Genomic DNA, 22063 nt, shown 5'->3' on the forward strand with positions numbered 1-22063 from the left:
CCTGCGGCTCAGCTCTTTTGCAATGGCACAATCCCCTGCCCAGCATTTCCCTTCTCTGGGCTTTCCACCACATCCCACCTCTCTACTACTCTTCTGCTCCCTGGTTACTCTCTAAGTAAAACCTCCAGTTATTCAGCCTTCCTCCTGTTGATGTAATACCCCCTAAACTAATGTTCATTGATAGTTGTATTGGTTTTCGCTGGGATAGAGTTATTTTTCTTCACAACAGCTTCTGTGGGGCTGTGTTTTTAGGTTTGTGACTGGAACACCGTTCTTAAACTAGGGATGTTCAGCCATTGGTGAGCAGTGCTTGCAAACCACCAAGGTCTTGCGTGTTTCTCATGCGGCCCCACCTGCACAAGAAGTTTACGAGAAGCTCGGAGGGGGGCACAATGACCCCAAGCAACCAGAGAGATATCCCATAGCTCATGACATCGTGCTCAGCAGTAAAAGCTGGGGAAGGAAGAAGGAAGGACATCTGTAGTTAAGTGCTCCCAAGTAGCCAGTCTGTGTGGTGGAATCCTGCTTTTCTGGAGAAATGCCTGAAGGCCTGCCTGCCTGCCCATGGGAAGTAGTGAATGAACTCCTTATTTCGCCTTGCTTGTGCACATGACTTCTGCTTTCCATATAACCTTCATCTCAACCCAGGAGTGTCCTCACTTCTTATTCTCTGACCCACTCTACTGCAGGGGAGTGAGCCAGTGGATGCCTAGGGCTGAGCTGCCGCCCGGCATTAACCCACAACTATGATTTATGTTGTTCTCGAAACACGACATTGTGCATGTTACCAGCTGGAGCTTAGTACTGCAAATGATTTATATCAGTTATGCACCTGGACTACATGAAATCTTGGCACATGTACCAAGTGTGCGTTTGTAGAAGAGCATATGCTTGCAGACTAACAACCTCTTTGCGAAGCATGGAAATAAGAACATGGTAAGTAAGCTGGAAAGGAATGACAAAATTCACTTTGTTGCGGATAAGGAACCATGCATAGTAGTGGACAAAGCTGGTCTTGCTAGAAGCAAGAAGGGGAGGGTAGATGGTAACTGAGAGGATGGTGATAGAGGGTAACAAGGAACCTTGAAAGAACAGAAAGCAGAAGGTGGCCAGGGAGCAGAAGGTGGCACAGGTAACATGCAACATGGGTGGTTTAGAGTGAATATATGCTTTAAGGTAATTGGGATCATGTAATTTAAAGGAGAAAAGTCTCAGATTCTTCCCTCCCTAGTTTCTAACCGAAAATGTAGATCGTGAACATCATGCTGCTTCATCTTGACTGCAGTCCTCTAACAATGATTCTCCTGTGTTTGGGTCATGTAGTAGCTTTTTCATTGACAACGAAGGGGGTTTTAGTTGTTTGTTTGGTTTGGTTGGGGGCCTGTTGGTTTGGTTTTGTTGTTGGTTTTCCTGAAGAATTACAAACGCAGAGTAAATCCAAAGCAGATGACCAGCACAAGGAGTGCAAATGGACTTGCTCTCAGGCACCACCAGCAGTATCAGCGCCACACTGTGCTGCTGCTGCGGTGATGCTTAAAGGTCTGTTCAGGTGAAAAGCCACAGATGTTAAAAGTTTTATTTGTGGCTGAGAAATCTGGATCCACTTTCTGTTTTCTTCTGAACCCAACTGTGCTATTCATAAAGGACTTTTTTTTTTTTTTTTTGATCAGAACTTTTGTAGTATTTATTACACTTTGCTGAATAAAATATACTGGTTTGATGCCAATATAATTAAAGTGGCACAGCCTCCAGGGGGTATGCAGTTCAAGCACAGAAACCAGTATGCTCATGAAGCAGACACCACTCTGAAGGCATATAACTGGACTTTTATGGCATCTTATGGCACATTTCCTTTCTTCCATCATTAGCAGAGAGGGGAAATTAAAACTCACCTTATAGAAACTGTGCTTTCTGCAGCAGTTGGTCTGTGTTCAGGGCCATGCCTCCCCATGCCACTCCTGAAGTCTGACAGCGTCCACAGGGGTGCACCCAGCCTTTGCATGTCATACGTGTTCCAGACAAAAGTTACATCACTCCTGGCAAGACTTTTCTGCAGTGTATTAGAGCTTGAAACATCTCCTAAGGCTCAGGTCTTCTCTCCATTAGGAAGGTTTTGGTAGCTGTTTCAATTACATCAATAAAGACAAATATTAAAGTGTTTAAGGTGAAGAATAATAACTTTATGGCAAGTCCTTTACGATGGGATGGCAGGAGAATAAGGCCAATGACACAATCCTGTGTGCCTCATTCCTAAAATCCATTACAAGCTAAAAACCAGAAAACCCTATGGTGAATGTATTTATGTGTCTTTTGGCCACCAAGCCTGAGGACAGGAAACTCCTTCTCAGCATCCAATCAAACGTGGAGGCTGCCTACCAGTTTTGTTCCAGATGCAGGTGGCATGCTTCCACCCCTCTGTCTCTGCCTGTGTTGCTGGAGGGCGATATGTTGCCCTGTCCCCAGTCACACCCTAGCACGGTTCCCACATACCAGGTTAAGTCAGGTTGTATGAGTAGCTGTTTTTAGCAACCATAATGTCAGTGACCACAAATGTGAGATTTTTGGCCCAGGGTTTCTTGCCTTCCCCTCCTTCAGCAGCTGAGCGCGTGGTTTGTTATTCCTCACACCACAAACCCCTCCAAACCATGGCAATCTCAAGGCAGCAGTGTGGCTGCGCAGGCTGAAGCATCGTTGTCTCATGGAACAGCTGTGTGGAGTGAGGGACAGTGCCTGTCGAGCTCAAAAGCCACTGAGCAATGGGACAGGGACTTCCTGGAGTGTGCTGGTGAGGGGACACTTTCCCCCAGTGCAAGTTGTGCCTGTGCCTCCCTGCAGTAGCAGAGAAAGAATACCTGTGAGAACACTGAGAAGAGCAGAGAAACAAGCTAAAAGGTGACTAGGCACACCATAACCAATGCCTGACTCCAATCATGCAAAACATGTGTGGGTTTTTTTATTCCTTTTTCTTTATTTGGACAATATATATACACATATGTACAAAAACATCTATGCCTACTTTTTTTTTTCCTTTTCTTATTTTTTACAATTTCATGTGATTTACAAAACAGGACAGCAAAATAACTTATAAAGGTTACGAATACTGTACAAAAATAAAACTGATTAAACTGTTGGAAGTTGGTATTTTACAGTGTTACAGATCGCCAGTCTGTAAAACAGCATTTTGAAGTTGTATGTTCAGTCTGGTGTATGCTGGGCTAAGTCCCTCTGCAAACTGAAGAGACCTGTAATACAGGTCATGGAAAACTGTCGAAGAAAGAAGTTATGTTGTATAGCTGTACCTTTAAAGACATGGTCTCTCTACAGTGATGGGCTTTCTTAATCAAAGAGAGAAGCTGTTCTAACTTCAGCACTAACAAGCACTTCAAAGCAGTACAAGCACATACAGTATTAGAGAACCTCATTTTCCTTTTCTGACACTTGCAATGCTCTTCAAAACTTCATCTTCAGGATGCAAAGAACTAGCCCGCAGTTTGTTTTATGTGTTAGAGCCATTGTCTGCTTTTATTAAAACAAAAACCCCAGAGCCCCCAAATGAAGACAACAATAAAGCGAAATCTCCAAACCTGATTATCCCCATGTATTATTCTGTTAGTGGTTGATGAATTGCATTAATCCCGTCTGTCCAACGCTGAAATACAGCTAACGTTACGTTACAGCAAATGGGTTACCGTTTAGCAAGGCTTTTTTCAGAAACAGGATCTTGTCACACACTATGAACCTCCCTTCCCCCCCCCCTCGCCTGTTCAGTCCTTCAGACTTTGTAGGACCAACCACGTGTCTTTAAATGTGCATTCTACCCCAAATACACAAGGTGGAAACCATAGATCTGGCCAATTACTTCTATGTATCCGTTAATCCTGGTAGCTAAGTGACCAACACATGTATGTACTGATTTCGGAGCTGCTTATCAGCTGTGGCTTCCCATTGTGGGTGATAAGATGTGAGGGTGTCTTGTATTTCACAGGATCAGGCCTGAAATTTTCCAAGTGCTGCATCCATCCCACAAAATGGCAGCAATCCAGACTGCAGGACAGACTCAGAATGAATCTCACTGGGCTACACGTGGCCCTGACCCCACTCAACAAGGCAGCATTAACAGTGCTGGTAAGCAAAACACTTCCTGTATTTCTCAATCAGCAGAAATACAAAGGCTACCTGTTTTTATCAGGAAGAATGGATGTCCTTCTGACTCGATTTGGACACCAGAAATTAAAGTTTGGTTTCTAAAATAAAATGTTTCAAAAAGCTGAAACGGAGGTAGAAAGTGTGCTTGGTTTCCTGAAGTTTTCACTGAAGAAAACGCATCCCTTTTTACTCCACACACTGTTCAATATCCCCAATGCCTTAAAAGCAGTTCTCTTCACATAGACGGAATTTATCATGAATTACACAGATTAAAAACACTATATGCAAACTGGTTTCTAATGCCGAAAGCCTTATACAACAGTAGAAGAAAACACTCTACTCTCCGAGTTCATTTTTTTATGTTTGTTTCTAAGGAGCAAGCTTTTTATCAGGTAAAACAGTAGGATGCTGTAGTTGCAGGTGTACTAGCAAGATTGTTTATGTACAGAATTTTACAAGATGACCTAAATTCATCTGCAATGGAAATGTGATTACTCACCAGATGAATTTGGCCCCAAGTCTCTATAGTAGGGCTGCACCTCCCCTTCCTCTTTGGTAAAAACCAAACAGGAAAAGAATGTTTCTGGAAAAAATGTGTAAACAGAAGTCTCCTCCCCCTTTTATGCAGCTGGGGAGGGAAAATGAGAAAACCACTGATAACCTCTTACAGTTCATGCTTTCAACGTAAAAAAAATAATGCAATAATCAGCTAAATGACCACAGCTGAAAATCCTCCTTCAGTGACCTTTCTGCTCCCCTTAAAGAGCATCAGATAGCCTTAAAATAAAAGTAATACTGCCATTATCAGTGTCCGATGTATGACACTGCTACCAAGAGAAGCCTACGTCGTAAGGAGTGTTACGACACACCTTGCGTGCTGTATTTCCAGTCAGCTAATGGTTTTCACCCACACTCTATAGAAACAGCTATCAAGATATCCAGGAGCCCTCCAGAAGTGCTCCTTAGAACAATTCCATGAGTTTCCATTAGCAGAGTGCTTTTAGGGAAAGGTCTATTCTCTCCATAAACACACACACAACTCCCATAGGACTCCATGGGAGTTAGGCAAGGGTATGAAGAGAGTAAATCTTTAAGGCAAGCGTAGGAAGAGAAAAAGCCTTCAAAAAAAGCGCAGCAGTTTATAAAGATGGTAACTGCTGTCATACATCCATTCAAACAAAACACAGCAGAATAAAGCACTGTTAGTGGCATGTCTATAGTACAGTACTGTATTTATTGACAAATCAGAAGTATAGGATCAAAGGAGAGACATGTGCTTCTGCTCCCATACCCCTGCCACATATCTAGGCTGACTTGTCTTCTTCCAGATAAATGAGTAGCAGAACTAAATACACATATGGTCAGAAAACGACTGAACTGTTGTGGGGGGGAGGGTTCTGCTTTAAGTATCTTCTTGAATTATACATGTCTTTACTGGAAAAGTGCAGCTTATATTCAAAAGTATAGTTAATACAAAGAAAAATTAAAAAGACCCATTTACTTTAATGGGCCTTCTTGAGTATAAATTCATCTTATCATCTCAGATGCTATTAGTAACATATGTAATGTTTTTTCTTAACAGTCTCTTAAAATGCAGGATCATTCTGAGACAGAAGTAAACCCACTTCTACAATGTGCTATGGAGCTTTTATCTGAGTTATTTATGTGACTCGGAAAGTGTTTTTACTCAACAAACTCTAAATACAAGCAGCATTACACTGTTCAACAAAACATGTTCATGACACAGCAATCACAAAGACTTTGAGGTCACGCTACTGCAGGGGCACAGGCCAGACCATCCAGTCAGACATATATACACCAGCATCAACGTTTACATTGAGGAGATGGTCACCTCCTCCGCTGGCCATCCCTTCCCTCCTCTCACCCTGCAGTCCACTTGCTCCAGATCGCTGTTCCCAGCGCAGGGTGGGGAGGTGGAGGATGGGGCGAGGGGCACGGAGTACTTTTTGAATGTCAGCAACATATGCTTTCAGGTGGCAAGGGCGACCGGCGCCGCAGCGGATGCTCATACTCTGATGCCACTGCCTGCGTCCTCCCCTCTGCTCCCACCCCGGACCGCCCTGCCTTCACAAGGAGCTACTGGAGCTGGACTTTTTGGATCGCTTGATCATGCTGGGGTGGAACTCGGTGTGGCGGCGGGCGTGCTTTGTCAGGTGGTCGCTCCGCATGAACCGCTTCTCGCAAAGGGGGCATCGAAACTGCTTCTCACCGGTGTGGGTTCGGTAGTGCCGGGTGAGCTCGTCCGAGCGAGAGAACTTCTTAAGGCAGTCAGGCCACGTGCAGGGGAATGGTCGCTCGCCTGCAGGGAGGAAAGGATGACAAGAGATTTAGGGGACAGCGGTAATGCAGGCCAGCACATACCAGCTTCACCGAGGAGCCAGGGAACACGCTGAGGAGGGGAAAACGACACTTGTTTCTTGCCACGGTGCCAGCGTCTGTGGAGTTGCTGATGACTCGCTTCATCAGGTTTCAGTCTCACCTCCATCAGAAGCCAAAAACCCCTCTAACAGCATGGAACTCACATTCTGGTGCAGAACCTTACGTGACCCTGAAGACTGTCAAAACAACAGATGAGCTCTGCCTGAGCCTGTGCGTTTTTCACGTCAGGCTCCCTCTAACACTCCCATTCTGCTGAATAATTTGTACAGTTAGAAAGGAAGCCAAAAAAAACTCTCACCTGAGACAAGCCATTCCAGCATCGGGAGAACTGAGTGGGGAGGGACTGGGGAGAGCAGTGCAGCCTTGGGGCTGCAGACACATACAGCAGAGCTGCTGTGGCTGCAGGGAGAATTCCGATGTCCCCTATACTCCCTTCTCCCAGAAACCCAAGCTGCTCCACAGGGTATCAGTCTCTTAGGTGGCTGATTTGAGGACAGGAAAACTACTTCATCATTCACAGCTTTATCAGCATAAATGTTTGCTACAATGGTGAAGTACCAAACTGAATGCCTAACCACGCCACCCCTCTGCTTTCAAAAACAAGGGTCTCAGTACTGAACAGCACTCGCTGTAATCTTCCTGGCACCCCACATCCTCGCAGTTCACTTCTGCGGGTTGCACAGCCTTTGCCTACTGCACAAACCCATTGCCTCCCAACGAGCAAGGGTGACCTTAGTTGATGGCACAGATGGAAATCAAAGATGTTTTAAGTTCACACAAAAGCTTTCAGTCACAGACATCATGCACCACTGCAGTTTGATGACTTAATTCCCTTTCTTAAGAGTCTCCTGAAGGGAATATAAATGACAGCTAGTGACAGCTATTTTTAGCCAACCATGAAACATAAAAACTATCCCAGGAGTTTTTTAGCTTGGAAGAGTTAGAAAGAAACACAGGGACTCCAATATTTCTTGGTACTCTGAAGTTTGGCACAACAGGCAAGCTCGCTTTACATTTACAGATCACAATAAAGAGAATAATTTACAAGAAAGCATGCCTTGTAGTCCTCGTTCTCCCCGGACACAATAGCAGCCACAAAAGGCTAAAGGCTTGAATGAACAGCCCAAGCGCCAGGACAATCAGCAGCAGAAAGTACTGCAGAGCTGTAGGGAGAAGGAAGGGGGCTGGGGAGAGTGACTGACAGCATTCAGGAGGATGACTGACAGCATCCAGCGAGGAGGATAAGAACAGACAAGGTAAGTTGAGGTGTAGCTACACCAGGGGTATACACAGTGATGCAGCCATGTTCACAGTTCAGGCTCCCAGTGTGTGGTGCTCCCTGACAGGCAGCTGCCCCATCCCAGGCCGACCAGGGTGCAGCTGGGCAAGCAGAATCACATACCTCCTGGCTGCCCCTCGGGCACCCTGTCAATCTGCTTCCCCTGAACCTGCTTCCCTGGAGGGGGAGCATTGCTGGTCCCTGGTCCGGTGCAGAGGGAGCACAGGGAGCCAAGCCAGCCTGGTACCCGAGCCCGAAGGAGGCACAGCTGCCAGACGTCCTGACCTGGGGCTATGTTTTGTATGAACAGGTTTCTTGTCTCCCTGCTGCATACTGCTGACATGGATGGGAGCCTTTCCGGACACCCGCCGCCTGATGAAAGGAATTAATTAATGCAGTACACAGGCTCACATGTGCATGAAGGCCACGGCCGCAGCCAGGCGGCCCAGCAGCAGCAGCAGGAGCTGTACAGAGCACTTCCACCACCATCCTTCCCTGGCTTTCCCAGCCCTGCCCAGGATCCAAGGCGAGTGTTTCACTTGTGCTGCTCTTTTGCTATCTATCTCGCGGTTTCTGTCACAGCTCCTGGAAGCAGGCAGCAGTGGGAGGCCTGGAACAGCTTTCCAGCTCCCCCCAGGAACGTGGGAGAAGTGCTATACATCTTGTATGTGTGGAGCCATCTAGTACAGCTCTGTGTCAGGCACTCACACCCCAGAGCAGTAGGAGCAGAGCAGGCATCTTGCACCATCCCTAGAAGCCGTATTTCCAACCATCTACCTCAGGACAGCTCTTAGCCTGTGGAAGTGCCTAACTGTGCTACATGGAGACCTGGTGCTCAGGCTAGATAGCAAGGATCATAGTCTTTGGGATGCATCATCTACATTTTAGGTACGGCAGGAACTAACCTGGTGTCTATAAACAGTGTTTCAACACTAGCCCCATGCAGCCCTTGCGAACTGAGCTTCCCAACCCCGCTCCTGGAGCTGCAGGTGGAAAGACAAAACGGAGGCTGGTTACTAGAATTCCCTCTGAAATGTGAAGCACGACCTCCACCACCACAACCCTGCACACCCATTTCGTGTTCCAGAGAGAAGCACTTTCAGGTTACACAGAGTGAACACAAAGCCTTAGGGAAAGACAGGGCTCACTCGGGATCCCCCGTGTGCACCTGGCACCGCACTCCCCAGGGAACCGGCCTGAGCTCGGCAGGGGGAGCACGAGGAGGCCACGGTGCGCTTCGCACTGTGGGGACAGGCTCCGCTGAGGCGGGAGAGCAGCAAACAGCAGAGATCCCTGCCCAGGCGAGCGGCTGTGCTCCCTCACATACAAGAGCTGCCACCAGGACCCATGCCGAGCCCCGAGGTAGGGTTGTGGTGAGCGGCTTCACCACCTCAGCAATACAAGCCCAGGGAGGCTGTCACAGCCACTTTGGAAGCGCACGTATGAAAGTAGGCCAGGCATAATCCCCAGCACCAGGATGCACTAAACTCCAGACTTCTCAGAGCAGAGACACAAAGGGGAGGGAGGCTTTTCCAGGCCCGCAGGGATTGTCTCTGAGCCTCAAGATCTGCTGCTTCCCTGGGTCAGAATGCTGTGACATCAGGCTGGAGGGATGGTGCTTCGGTGATGGACTTTGTAGGTGCCTGTAGGCAAGGTAAAGGTGCCTGATGACAGGTGATGACTGTCCACTCAGCAAAGCTCATCGCTGCATTTGGCACACTGTTTTTAAACAGCAGAGATGTTCGAGGAAAAGTCCAGTGAGGAAACACATCCTGCAGCTCTATGCAGCAGGGCAGACAATGGCCTGCAGAGCTACAATGCAAAGCTGTGATGCAATGCTGCCTCCATCTGGAGATTCTGTGTCATGTCTCAAACAAGAAATACCTGTTCCGCATGTTTTTTTTCCCTTTAGTTCCGGGAGTCGTAATGCTTGAGCTTGAAAAAAGAATGAACATCAAACCGGGGTGCTGTTATATACTATTTCCTGGCAGCAGTATGCTACTTACATTTTAAGATAGGCCTTAGATGGGATTCCCATCAAGAGATGAAGGAATGGCCAATGGTGTTATCACCATACCTTACAACTATTTGTGATAGGATATTAACACGAGAGATACAAGATGTAAATTACTTTATTTAAAAAAAACAACCAACAAACAACACGTATATCCAGGGCAGCTTACAGAAATAACAAGTGAAACAGACATTGATTTACAGCTCATAGGAATAGGTACATCTGCAGAATTCCCATTGTTTGTCCTGTGTGTCCCAGGAATGTACTGGGAGACATAGTTCGTGATGCGCACAAGCTGGTGGTGGCTCTTCACAGGTCTTCTCTGGAGTCTAAAGAACTACTCTCTGCAGCCTTGGCTTGCTTTAAATGCCATATGAATATAAAGGCTAATGCAGATCCTTTCAACCTTTGCTTTCTTGCTTCACCTGAGCTGTTCCTTTTTCCCACCCTCCACTGGGTACTACTACTGATTAGTTTCTTCTTTCTCTGTGAGTTCAAACTCTGTATCCAAGTTATAGTGTATGACCTGAAGCAGGTACACTGTATTTTACTCATTTTTATTCTGGATAGACGATAAATTATTTAGGGTTTTTTTACCTATTCTGGGACATTACAGATTTTCCCACATTGTAGTCTTGTATAGGAAGGGTTTCTGAAAAAGAACACAGAATGGGCATTACCTGACTCATTGACAGCTCAGGTACTACTCGTATCCTGAGTAATCATCTGCCTTCTCACAACAAAATGCTCCTTTAGATGTGGATGACTGAGGTCAGAAGCTGCAGTTCATGGTGGCTTTAACAAAGATGAATTAATTTGGACAAACAAGGGGTAGAGAAGTCCCGAGTGACTGTTTTTCTTGGGAAGGGGGAGGCTGTGTTTGAAAAAGCTGAAGACAAAGTTGCTGATCAGATGCTTGGTTAATTGTGTTGGTATATGTAGTACATGCACTAGGACTGAGCACACTGAGCCTCTGTGGTGGAACAAAGTACTGATTTTATGTGAATTACTAAAATCGCTTGACCACTGGCTTTACAGAAGACTTTCTGCCCACACCATGCTGCTGGTGTGGACTGAAGTCTGGTAAAGATGAATTGTTTGCTATGCTCACACTGTCTTCCTCAGTGACAGAAGTGAACACAACCATGAGTTCAGAGCCTGGCATCAGTACCAGCTAGCACAGAATAGTTGTCAAATAATGCTAATGACACTGCTTCACACATTAACAAGAAAGCCAGATGGAGTGTAGCTACAGCTGTATGAATGGATACCTAACAAGACACCTTGACTGACTCAGGTTATTAGAGATGGGATGATGGTAGGTACATGGTAGGACCATGTTGCCAGGTATTCATAGCAGCAACTCTTTCAATTATCAGAACTGAAGAAGGGTTCAGAGTGTTCACGATGCAGTGTTTGTGATGCATGGTTCCTACTGTCCACCCAGCTGCTGACTGGACACAGCTAACCAGTACCTCCTGCTACAGGAACACCCCGCCTGCCCTGAGGCACAGACCCACCAACTGCAGCCAGAGGCGGCAGACGGAAAACAGGAAAAAGGGGAAGCACAAGAGTACGGGAACCCAAACAGTGAAGTCTCTTGCCACCAGGGGAGAGCAAAACTACTTGGCAAAACAGAACTCGCATAATCAGCTTTGCATGGTTCAAATGAGAGAATCTGATCCCCACCATCATCTTCCAAGATCCTCCTGCACCTCTGTGGCTGCTGGAGCTCAAAATTTCCAAAGGAATCCTGATACCCTACGCATATTCGTATTTTCTTTTCTCCCCCCCCCCCCCCCCGTGATCCCACTAAGCCACCACTCCTGTGTGTCACAGTGTCTCCCAAAATACATTCTGTAGGTGAATGTCAAGAACACAGTCCAACTTATTGCAAGAGATAAAAAAAAAAACCCCAAACAGTCAGGCTATCTTCTCTGCTGCAGAGCAGCTACTGTCTCAGGTGTCTCTCCTTTTTTCTCCACCAGTGTGCTGCTTGGCCCACACACCCTCGATGAGCAATTTCCTGTGGGACACTGTATTATGACTGAGTGATATTCCGTTGAAGATGGATCTTGGGCATCCATGCACCCACTTCAGAGCGCAGGCCTTTTGAACAGCCCTTTTCTTTTTCTTCTGAGATATTCCAAAATCAGGTCACTAAAGCATGTGGCAGCCACACGATTCACTGGTGCGAAACAACACAGAGCGAGATCAGTGGTGAGGATGAGATACTGTGTGCCTAAAACAAGGGTTTCTGTAACATCTAAACCGCAGCCACTCAGTCTGGCAATACATCAAACAGTCACTGCCTTCAAGACAGACAACGCATGGATGGGTTGCAGCAAGTGGTTTATTCTGCCAGCAGTCAGGACTACACAAGACTATTCAGGTGTTAAAACTGAGCAGTTCTATATTTTTTATATATTTTATATACCTCTCCTTCCAGCAAGTATTTAGACTGCCCTGACATCCTCAAAACCACCACTCAACAGCTGCTTGCACATGCAGGTGTTTTGAGTCTTTTTCAAAAGACCAGATGCAAACCCACCTGCTAGAAGTCACAGCTGCTGAGCCGCTGGGAGCCCAAATCCCAGTGAGACTCAATTTTGCTGTTATCCCCATGTGATATCCTTAAGGGATATCCTTACAGCTTTTCTGCCAGATAACAGCCCGCACTGGCTTACAAAAGTCTTTCTTGAGGGACTGTGCCTCCTCATATATATGTATATAGATACATTTATACATATATATAGAATCATAGAATAGTCAGGGTTGGAAAGGACCTTAAGATCATCTACTTCCAGCCCCCCTGCCATGGGCAGGGACACCTCACACTAAACCATGCCACCCAAGGCTCTGTCCAACCTGGCCCTGAACATTGCCAGGGATGGAGCATTCACAACTTCCTCAGGCAACCCATTCCAGTGCCTCACTACCCTTACAGTAAAGAACTTTCTCCTTATATCCAATCTAAACTTCCCCTGTTTAAGTTTTAACCCATTACCTCTTGTCCTGTCACTATAGTCCCTAAAGAAGAATCCCTCCCCAGCATCCCTATAGGCCCCCTTCAGATACTGGAAGGCTGCTATGAGGTCTCCACGCAACCTTCTCTTCTCCAGGCTGAACAGCCCCAACTTTCTCAGCCTATCTTCATACGGGAGGTGCCCCAGTTGCCTGATCATTCTTGTGGCCTCCTCTGGACTTGTTCCAACAGTCCCATGTCCTTTTTATGTTCAGGACACGAGAACTGCACACAATACTCCAGGTGAGGTCTCACAAGAGCAAAGCAGAGGGGCAGGATCACATCCTTTGGCCTGCTGGTCACACTCCTTTGGATGCAGTCCAGGATATGGTTGGCTTTCTGGGCTGTGAGGGCACACTGAAGCCGGCTCATGTTCATTTTCTCATCGACCAGAACCCCCAAGTCTCTTCTCTGCCCAGCCTGTAGCTGTGCCTGGGATTGCTCTGACCCAGGTGTAGGACCTTTCACTTGACATGGTTAAACTTCATGAGGTTGGCATCAGCCCACCTCACAAGCGTGTCAAGGTCCCTCTGGATGGCATTCCTTCTCACCAGCATATCAACCAAACCACACAGCTTGGTGTCATCAGCAAACTTGCTGAGGGCAAGTATATAGATATATCTCAGTTAGGGAAGCTATATGGGAGAGACCTCTCCAAACCTCACCGGAGAGTCAACTCTACCTTTTCATAGTTGAGGAGTGCCCTCTTGGTGTATGGGACAAGTTCTAACCTCTTCTTTCCCATCTTACCTCCATTTGAACAGCCTCTGTCTTGCAGTAGTGCTGAAATATTAACTGAAGAATGAAGACCAGCTCCTAGCCTTGTGCTGAGGGCACCTACCCAGGATTGAAGAGCACTGGCTTTCAGGTTCTGCTCTGTCTGAATGCTTAAATGCCTGCTAACTGGAAACATCTTTGACAGGGGAAGGAGGAATGCAATTTTACATGTGCTCACAAGGATCGTATAATTTCTGTTATTTCACTATGAATTTGTTAGCTAGTGTTTCAACAGACTCTTACCTCAGGTTCAACGTATTTGTAGAGTTCTCTCAGGATATTCACAGGCATTATGACTTGGATACAGACAATGAATTATGTTACCACAAAACAGTATCTGAAGTGTGCTTTACCATAACTACCCAAGATTGGCCATTTAATCTTCACTTAGCCCTTCCTTGCTCTTTCACTGCAGGTCTGGGAGCTCTGTGAGGCTATGAGCAGCAGCCTGGTGCACAACAGCCAGTGAAGGGCAATGAGTGTTCCTGCAGGGATCCTAACAGCTGGTTTGCAAGATACACATGCTAACAAGAGTGGGTGACACCCCCCCCACAGTCTTCAGTATCACAGCACAACAGTGTGCAGGAACTCAGTAATGCTGCATTTTCAAGACATCCGTCTAGAAACAGAAGTCACACTCGTATAAGTGATGCCTGCTCACTGCTTCCATTCTACACGTGCACTTCCTTCCCTGACTCAATTAATACACAAACCTTTCTGGAGTGCTTTCCCACTGTGACACATACACCGACTTAAAGCTTTTTTTTTTTTTTTTTTAGCAGGAAAAAAATCCCAAAACACACACAAAAAAAAAAAAAAAAAAAAGAAAAATCCATGCCTCCAAACTCCCCCTCCTCCCAAACCAAACCAAAGCCATCCGGGAGTCAGGCAACACTGAACTTAATCTTAAGGATTTTTGCCTACCTTACTCAGCTGGCAAGGTTTCCAGTCAGTATGAGTGTGTTTCTTCAAGACCTGGAAACATGCCGATTAGAACTCCAGCAATCTGCACATTTGCATTAACCCTCAAGAATGGGCGTTTCAGATGGAGGCCTGAATTGAGCAAAAAATGTCTTGCTGACTCCACTTTCTGCTCTTCAGTCTTATTCTAAAGGATCTGGCAAAGTGACATTGCATAAGATGGATAAGAGGGGCTTAAAGTACTAAATTTCAGATTACGCTCCCACAAAATACCCAAAAAAAGCTCCCAGCAAGCAGAGGATTGCCAACATAGTAGCATCTGTACAGTCTGCCCAGTTAGTGATAGTCCAGAACACAAATAACAAAGGAGCACAGTGAAAACTGAACTGATACAGGGGCTGGGTCGAAGCCATGATATCTAGACTGCAGTGTTAACTTTCCCTTTGTACCAGAAATGCTCCTCATCTTCACTGTGCAGACTGCTGAACTTTGGGTCCACACCTCTGCCTACTGCCCTGCTATCACACATCACTAAGAGCCAGATGCCCAGAAGCGCTCAAGGGTGCATCAGCTGCCCAATGAAACAATGCTCTTGGTATTGTTTGGTCCTGATCTGCACAATGATGCAGTTGGTTGAAGAGTGCAAACTTTTCACATACTTTGTTTTTCTGTGCCTAACCTCTTACTTAAGGGTATCTGATGCAGATGTGAACTTTCCATCAATCTGATGCACCACATACTGAGAAGCATCTGGGACTTACCTCCCCAGGCAAGTGAACTCCTACAGATCCTGTATGAGGAGGCATCTGCTAAACTAGCTTTATGGCACCTTCTCTGTCCCTTTCTCTTGACCAGAGAGCAGGATCTGCTCTCAGCAGCTGTGTGCCCTTTAACTGGCTTGTATTCACACTATTCTAGCAACTGTACATTCCTTAAAGTTTGCTTCTCTTGCCAGTTTCTCTCACTCTCTTGCCCTTTGCTCCACACTTCTTGCCCAAGGCCTTCCAACTGAGATTGTTTACTCTCATATGCCTTTATTTTCCCTGGAAACCCTCTGGCCTGCCCATCCCTCCCTGTTAAGCTCTCCTCCCTCCCCATCTTTGAGGCTAATAGTAACCCTACACATTACTGGCCATAATGAAACCTCTAAACTACCTATTTAGAAAAGTCAGTGCATCTCCAAGGTAACTGCCCGCAAACCTGCTGCTGCTTGTCATTTTCTTGGTCAGCCAAGTCCCTCACTTCCTCCTGACAACTGCACAGCTTCCAGGGCCTGGGTTTTGTGCAGGTCTTGCCAATGTGTCTGGGCTGTTTTCTATGCTCTGAAGGGAAAGTCTGCAAGACTTGGTCACACCACCTCAGTGCTGAAGGCTCCCAAGCAGACAAACTGCTCACAGTCCCTCCTACCACCACCAAACTTCAGCAGAGTTCACGTGTCCTATACTCCCACAACATTATGCCATAAGGGACCAAGAAACCTAAGGCATGGTCACACTGTGGAGCTGTCCCTCTACCTGCCTTCCTGACATAGGGCTTTTGGCTTGCAAGCCACCCTTTCTCTCCTACACCAAGTGCCATGTGCCTCAGAGATGCTACTAGCTTACACAGAACAACCTTACCTGTAATGGTCTTTCTGCTCAAGACATCAGAACTTAAATAATAAAAACTCATCTCACTTTTGGATGGTACTGAAGGGACAGGGGAGGCAATAACTCAGTTTCAGGGATACACTTGTCCTTGTATCCTCAGGCCTTTGCAAGTTAATGTATTTTGAACATAAGTACACATACATGGCAGAACGAAGAAGTGTCTGATCGTATTGCAGAAACACCAGGGGCTTGGCAAGGAATGAAAGGAGCATCCCCCCGGGAAGGGGGAGCAGTCACACTTCTTGGCTTCCCCCTACAAATCCTGCTCTACTAAGTCAGGCTGAGTTCAGTGGGATTGTGCAAACAGTCCCCTTGCTTGTGCCATCAAGTGAGATGTGCAGTGCCACCCGCTGACCTTGTTCTGTTAAGATCAATGCAGAGACGATTTCTGATGGATTCCTAATTCTGGTCTTCTGGAAATTGAACTAGAGTCATCATCAAAGGCCCGAACTTCAGGCAAACATTTACACAGACATTTTTAGTCTCTGAAAGAAAGAATGCCTTTGAACCAGCAAGTTTATAGAATCATTATAAGACAAAGACCTCTAACCTCTCAGCACCCAGGTCTTTGGTCTTCTACTCTTCTAACTTTATTTGGTACTTCATTTCTTGCCTTTGCCTTAGCTTACCAAAGATGGTCTGCTGAGTGTTTAGATTCCCACAGCACAAGGCAGTATCTAGAGCTTTCCAACATGCTCACTTAGTAGCCTTGAGTACAGAGAACTGTGGCTATAAGTAAGCTCACAGGTGTGAAAGCAAATCCTAAAGCCATTTGCCAAGATAGGGAGACTGGAATTAAATATTAAAAATTTAAGACCTGGAAGATTGTAATGGTGGCTGTGTACCTATTTCCATTAAAGGCTGCACAGCAGCAAAAAACTTGCTTAGTGGCTTGATGAAAAATAGCAGGTAGGTGAATTCAATTCAAGAGCCTCAGATATACAAAAGAGAAATTGTTGGGGGGGGGGGGGGAAGGAAAGAAAGGAGGGAGCATGAATGCTCTGCAGTACACAGTTATGAATAACTCCAGAGGTCCATTGAATCTCACCGTTGCTAAGGAATTGTTCTGCCATCTATAAAAATAATTAGCAGTATCGTTTAACATTTCAGTTAGCTACAATTAACTGCTCACATTAGGAAGCTCTGAAGGTTCATTACTGCTGTATCTGTAGCAATTTGAGTCATACAGAACTACCGTGGTGGTATACCAGAGCATGTGAATCAAGTATCTAATACTTGGAGCTAAGGCAGCACACACTATACTCAACACTGCTTCAGGAGATACTTATTATAACGCTACTGCTTACAGTATGCAGTGTGGGTTGTACAGTACATTAATTTACATGTCATCACCCAGAACACTAACCCAATCAATGTCTATTTTGGTTCTCATGTTGGGGTGGATATCTGAACACGGGGTAGTAAGTGCAAGTGAAGCTAACGAATTTTCTTTGTCACTTATGAGCCAATATTTTGCTGGGCATCAGTTACATTCAGCCTCCAAAAGAGCATCAGAACCATGGTCTCTGAGCCAGCAACACACAATCCTTGGCACCGGTCCTGAGGTCAGTACACGGTCACCACTCACCATCCTCTTTCCCGGCTCACGGAGACAGCCTGAACTCCGCAGAGCTCACTGCTGAGCCACATCCAGTAATCCTCCTCCTCCTCCCCCTGATCTCCGGAGCTAAGCATCGGCAGATCTGCCAGCAGGGCTCAGGCAGGCAACCAGCACCGTGTCTCCACTGCAGCGCACATACACCTGGGCGCACAAGCAAGGCAGAGCAACGGAAGCATAGCTGGAGCTCAGATGCGCCCGTGCCCTACCCAGGCTGTGTGAAATAATACAGCAGTGCCTCGCAGCACGTTCCTCGGGTGATAAACTCGTCTTGTACTTCATCATTTACCATTACTGCCAAGCAGACAAAATACAGAAAGGAACTTCCGACTACAGGACAGATGTGAGGCACATGAAATAAGCACCGGCAGCATTTGTCTCCCTTAATCCGCTCCGTTCCATACTCACACACAACCCTCTAATTTAGTGCAATTTTTAAGCAGCTTCGTGTACCACACTGTGTCCCCGCCCCTCCCCCCTTGCAATTCGGACATGGAACGGGGTTTATTCAGCCGCTCCCACTAAAGGGATTAAAAAATCCTCAACAAACCAAAACAAACACAAACCCCCCGACACAAAACCCGCAAAATAAACGGAGGAACGGTGGGCCACTGTCCCCTCGGCGCTGCGCAGAGCAGGGGCACAGGGAACTGTGGCGGCAGAGGTGTTTTACCGGCAGGTTCCCACACCGCCACACCCTCTCGCCCCTCTGATCGGGCAATGAACCCCCGCGGGACGGGACACGCCACGGCTGGGTCGCGATAACCGGCATCGCGACGAGCCGCCGGGCGGAGCAGCGGCCGGCCCCCCCAGGGGGCCCGAACACTGGGGCGGCTCTCGGCGGTGGCCAGCGCCGGTTTGGGGGGGTGTGCGGCTCGAGTGCTCTCGGCCCGCTGGAGGGGGCGTGCCCGCGGCCGGCGGAGCCGCTGCTCGGCGGCCCGCAGCCCGCTCTGCGAACGCGGCCCCCGACGGCGCGGGCAGCAGATGGGGCAGGCCGCCCAGCCCGAGGCGGCTTTAAGGAACGCCTTCGGGCCAGGTTCTGCCTGTTCCCGCCGCCCAGGAGACGTCCCCCGCCGCCGCCCCCCGAACCGCCTCGGGTTCACTCCGGCGGCTGCCGCCCGTGCCGCGCTGCCCTGGGGACACGTACGGGCTTCGGGCAGGGGCCGGCAGGCGGGAAGCAGAGGAAGGCGCTGCCGCAGCCCCACCCGGGGCGGCCGCCCGCTCCCGGGGGAGCCGGTCTGGCCCCGCGGCGGGGAAGGACACGGAAGGGAGAAGAGGGGAAAACGGGGCCGGGGGTGGAAGGGAAAAAAGAGAAAAGGAGACAAAAAGGCAAAAAAAAACGGCCGAAAGCGGGGGCAGGGCGCGGGGGCGCCGAGCGCGCCGCCGGCAGGGTTCACGCGAGGACAAGCGCTCGTTCTCTGCTCGCTCCCCCTCCCCTCGCCCGCTCCCTCTCTCCCTCCCCTCGCCGCCGCCGCTGACCTGTGTGCACGCGGTAGTGCGCCTTGAGATGGGAGGACTTGCCATAGACCTTGCCGCAGCCACTGTAGGGGCACTTGTGTCGCTTCTCGGCCGCCAGCTTCCCCTTGGGGGCGGCCCCGGCGGCGCGCAGGCGGGGGGACGGCCCCGGCGGCGGGCTGCGGGGAGGGCTGGAGCCCGGCTCCGTGGCCGCGTCGCTGTCGGAACCGGCGTCCTCGTCGGGGCTCTCCACGCTGTCGCTGCAGACGGAGGGGGCGGGCAGCGGCCGGTACTTGTTCAGTTCCAGCAGGCTCTTGGCGATGGCTAGCAGAGCGCAGTAGTCCTTCCAGGCATCGCGGGGGTCGCGCAGCTCCCGGGCCGCCTCCCCCTCGCCCGGCATCTTCAGCCGCGCTGCCTCGGGCACGGCCGAGCGGTTAGAGATAGAGACCAGGCACTGCGCCGCCACGAAGTCCACGTAGGCGACGGCCGACATGGTGCGGCCGCGCCCCGACGACCGGGGTGGGTGGGTGGGTGTGTGTGTGAGGGGGGGGGGGGGGTGCAGCTTCGGGCTCTCCTCAGTGCGCGCCCGTCGGGCCGGCAGCGCCAGCCATGGCTCGCCTGCGGCGCGAGGTCTTTGAAGCGCAAGGGAGAACGGGGTTGATAAATAGCGGGGCGCCAGGCAGGGGTCTCAGCGCCAAGCACCAGGCACGGCGCGCAGCCGACAGGGAGGAGCGGCCGGCCCGGGTCCGGTGCGGCGGCCGGGATAGAGAAAAACGCCCGCCGCCCCGCCGCCCGCCCCGCGGCCCGCGCGCTCCTGCTCGGGGACGGCCGCGCCGAGTCCCATCACGTCAGGTTGGGAGCCCCCTCCCGCCCCGTGCCGTGCCGTCCCGCCCCCCCGATTGGTCAGCGGGCAGGGCCGGCCGGCTCTGTTTACCTTCTCCCCCCGCCACTCGCGGCGCCCCTTTTCTAGCAGGGGGTGTGTCCGCCGGGCGACAGCCCCACCAATCACTGCGCTCCCTCCTCAGGCCGCGTGCTACTCTGGGCGCCCCGCCGCGCCCGCTTAAAAGGGCCACGTCGCGGCTCCGCTGGGCGGCGGTGGGAAGCAAAAGGACGAAAACGCCGAGGCTCCCTCCCTCCCCGCCGGCCAAGGCCGCTGCCCAGCCGAGCCGAAGGCGGCGCCGGGCCGCGGGCCGCGGGGGGGTTGCAGGGTGCAGCCAGGCGAGGCGAGGCCGCCCGGCGCCGAGCGGGTTAAGTGTCTCCCTGGAAGCCCTACGGTCCCAGCAACGGGCCCGCCAATGGGAAGTGAGCCGGCTGATGTCACTGGCGAGGCCCCGGCCAATCAGCGCCACGTTCCGAGCAGTGCGCAGCACTTGTAAACCCGGCGGGCGCCCGCGCACCGCCCGACCCCGCCCACCCGGCCTGGGCAAGGCGCCGCTGAGCGGGGCTGCGGTGGCCGAGGTTCGGAGCGGAACCAGCGCCGCGCCCCGCGGGAACCAGCTCTCGTTCCGGCCAAGCGACGGGGCTCCCCGGCCCTGTGCGGGGAGCCGGATCCCGGCGCGATGCCGTTATACATGTCACAACCTCACCCGCGAGACGCGGTTCCCTTAGCTGCAGCGGCAGGGTAGGGATTGCTCCCCGGGGTGCTGCTGCTGATGGCTGGGCACACACGTCTTCCGTCCCGAGCTTACCCCGTGACACCCACCAGGGAGAGAAGTCCCAGGGCCCGGCAGAGCGGCCGTGCCCGAGCAAACACGGCTGCGGAAGGGCGGCTCCCGCTCGGCATCAGCTCCAGCGGTCGCGGAGCACTTGCCGTCCCTACCCAGCAGCCTGCCCCGTTCCAGCCGGAGCGCAGGGCTCGGGGCGCGACAGCGGAGAAACGGCACCCTGGGAAAGCGCTGCTTAAAACCGGGGAGAGACGTGTCCAGCATCACAGGGGAACCAGCAGCAGCACATGTGAAGTGTCCACCTGCGCGGTCTGTCAGGAGCGAGTGTGGCGAGGAAGGACCCTGCCTCCGAGACGCTGCACATAGGCCACTGTGCCCTGTCGGCCGGGGTAAAGACCTCTGCAGGCGCTGTACAGCTGCCGGACCGGGGGGTTCTACCCTTCTGCTGCAAGCTGCGGCCCGACGACACCGGGCCACAGCAGCCTAGGGTCCCAAACTGAGCCCCACTGTCCTCTGCTGCAGCCCGGCCCTCCTCGCAGAAGCACAGAGGCCAAGAGGGCATAGCGCTCAGTGGATTGCTATTAATGTCATTAACCGAGTATGGAAATGATGAGGAAGCAGCTGCAGAAATGAGACAGCGTTGCTCGCTTCCTGCAGGAAATAAAAACGAGTAGATGTCAGCCATTTTGTACGCCAGCACACTAAAGCTCTTAGGTGCTACCTCAGGCAATAATAATAATCCTTTGTTGTGGATAATTGGCGTAAGGCTGAAATCACGTTGCTATCATTTCTGGGGGGAAAAAACAAACCACAAACCAACCACAAACGAAACAAAAGAACTAGTGGCTACCTCTGTATGTGGATGATCTGCATGGTGATGAAAATCAAATAGAAAACATGAATAGAGCAATTTATGTAACAGGGCAGTCATCAAGGGATGAGGTCACTTTTATCCCATTCTTGGAGCATTTTTTCCCGACTGATCCCGCATGAGTTGTCCTCTAGTGCTTGCAAGGTACCAGGCAGATTCCATGATCTGGAAGGACAGGATGGAAGGAGAAACAGAGCTGGTTGCTGTTCCTCTGCTGCTACCACTGTTGATACATATGTCCTTC

At 49.9% G+C, this 22063-nt stretch overlaps 1 protein-coding gene and 1 long non-coding RNA gene across 2 annotated transcripts; both read right to left on the reverse strand.

Annotated features, from left to right (window-relative positions):
* Window positions 1-5361: 5361 nt before the first annotated feature.
* On the reverse strand, window positions 5362-20351 carry KLF9 (KLF transcription factor 9). The gene is made up of 2 exons (XM_061364286.1): window positions 19309-20351; window positions 5362-6466 (listed from the first exon to the last, which is right to left on the reverse strand). The coding sequence occupies exons 1-2, from the start codon at window positions 19775-19777 to the stop codon at window positions 6234-6236; spliced, it is 702 nt and encodes a 233-aa protein (XP_061220270.1). The 5' UTR covers window positions 19778-20351; the 3' UTR covers window positions 5362-6233.
* Window positions 11630-14403, reverse strand: LOC133218146 (uncharacterized). Its single transcript, XR_009727065.1, has 2 exons — window positions 13706-14403; window positions 11630-12027 (listed from the first exon to the last, which is right to left on the reverse strand). It is a non-coding gene; the product is annotated as an uncharacterized LOC133218146 (long non-coding RNA).
* Window positions 20352-22063: the final 1712 nt, after the last annotated feature.

The sequence above is a fragment of the Neopsephotus bourkii genome, unplaced genomic scaffold (assembly GCF_033783945.1).
Source record: "Neopsephotus bourkii isolate Nb327-2 ecotype Australia unplaced genomic scaffold, CSIRO-AGI_Nbou_v1 NB_1197, whole genome shotgun sequence".
NCBI classification, from domain to species: Eukaryota; Metazoa; Chordata; class Aves; order Psittaciformes; family Psittacidae; genus Neopsephotus; species Neopsephotus bourkii.

What these genes read in the sequence shown, in the direction of transcription:
- KLF9 (XM_061364286.1), bottom strand. Translation starts at nt 19,777, where the DNA reads ATGTCGGCCGTCGCCTACGTGGACTTCGTGGCGGCGCAGTGCCTGGTC. An exon ending in GCACTACCGCGTGCACACAG is followed by an intron (nt 6,467 to 19,308) that starts GTCAGCGGCGGC and finishes TCCTCCCTGCAG; the next exon opens with GCGAGCGACCATTCCCCTGC.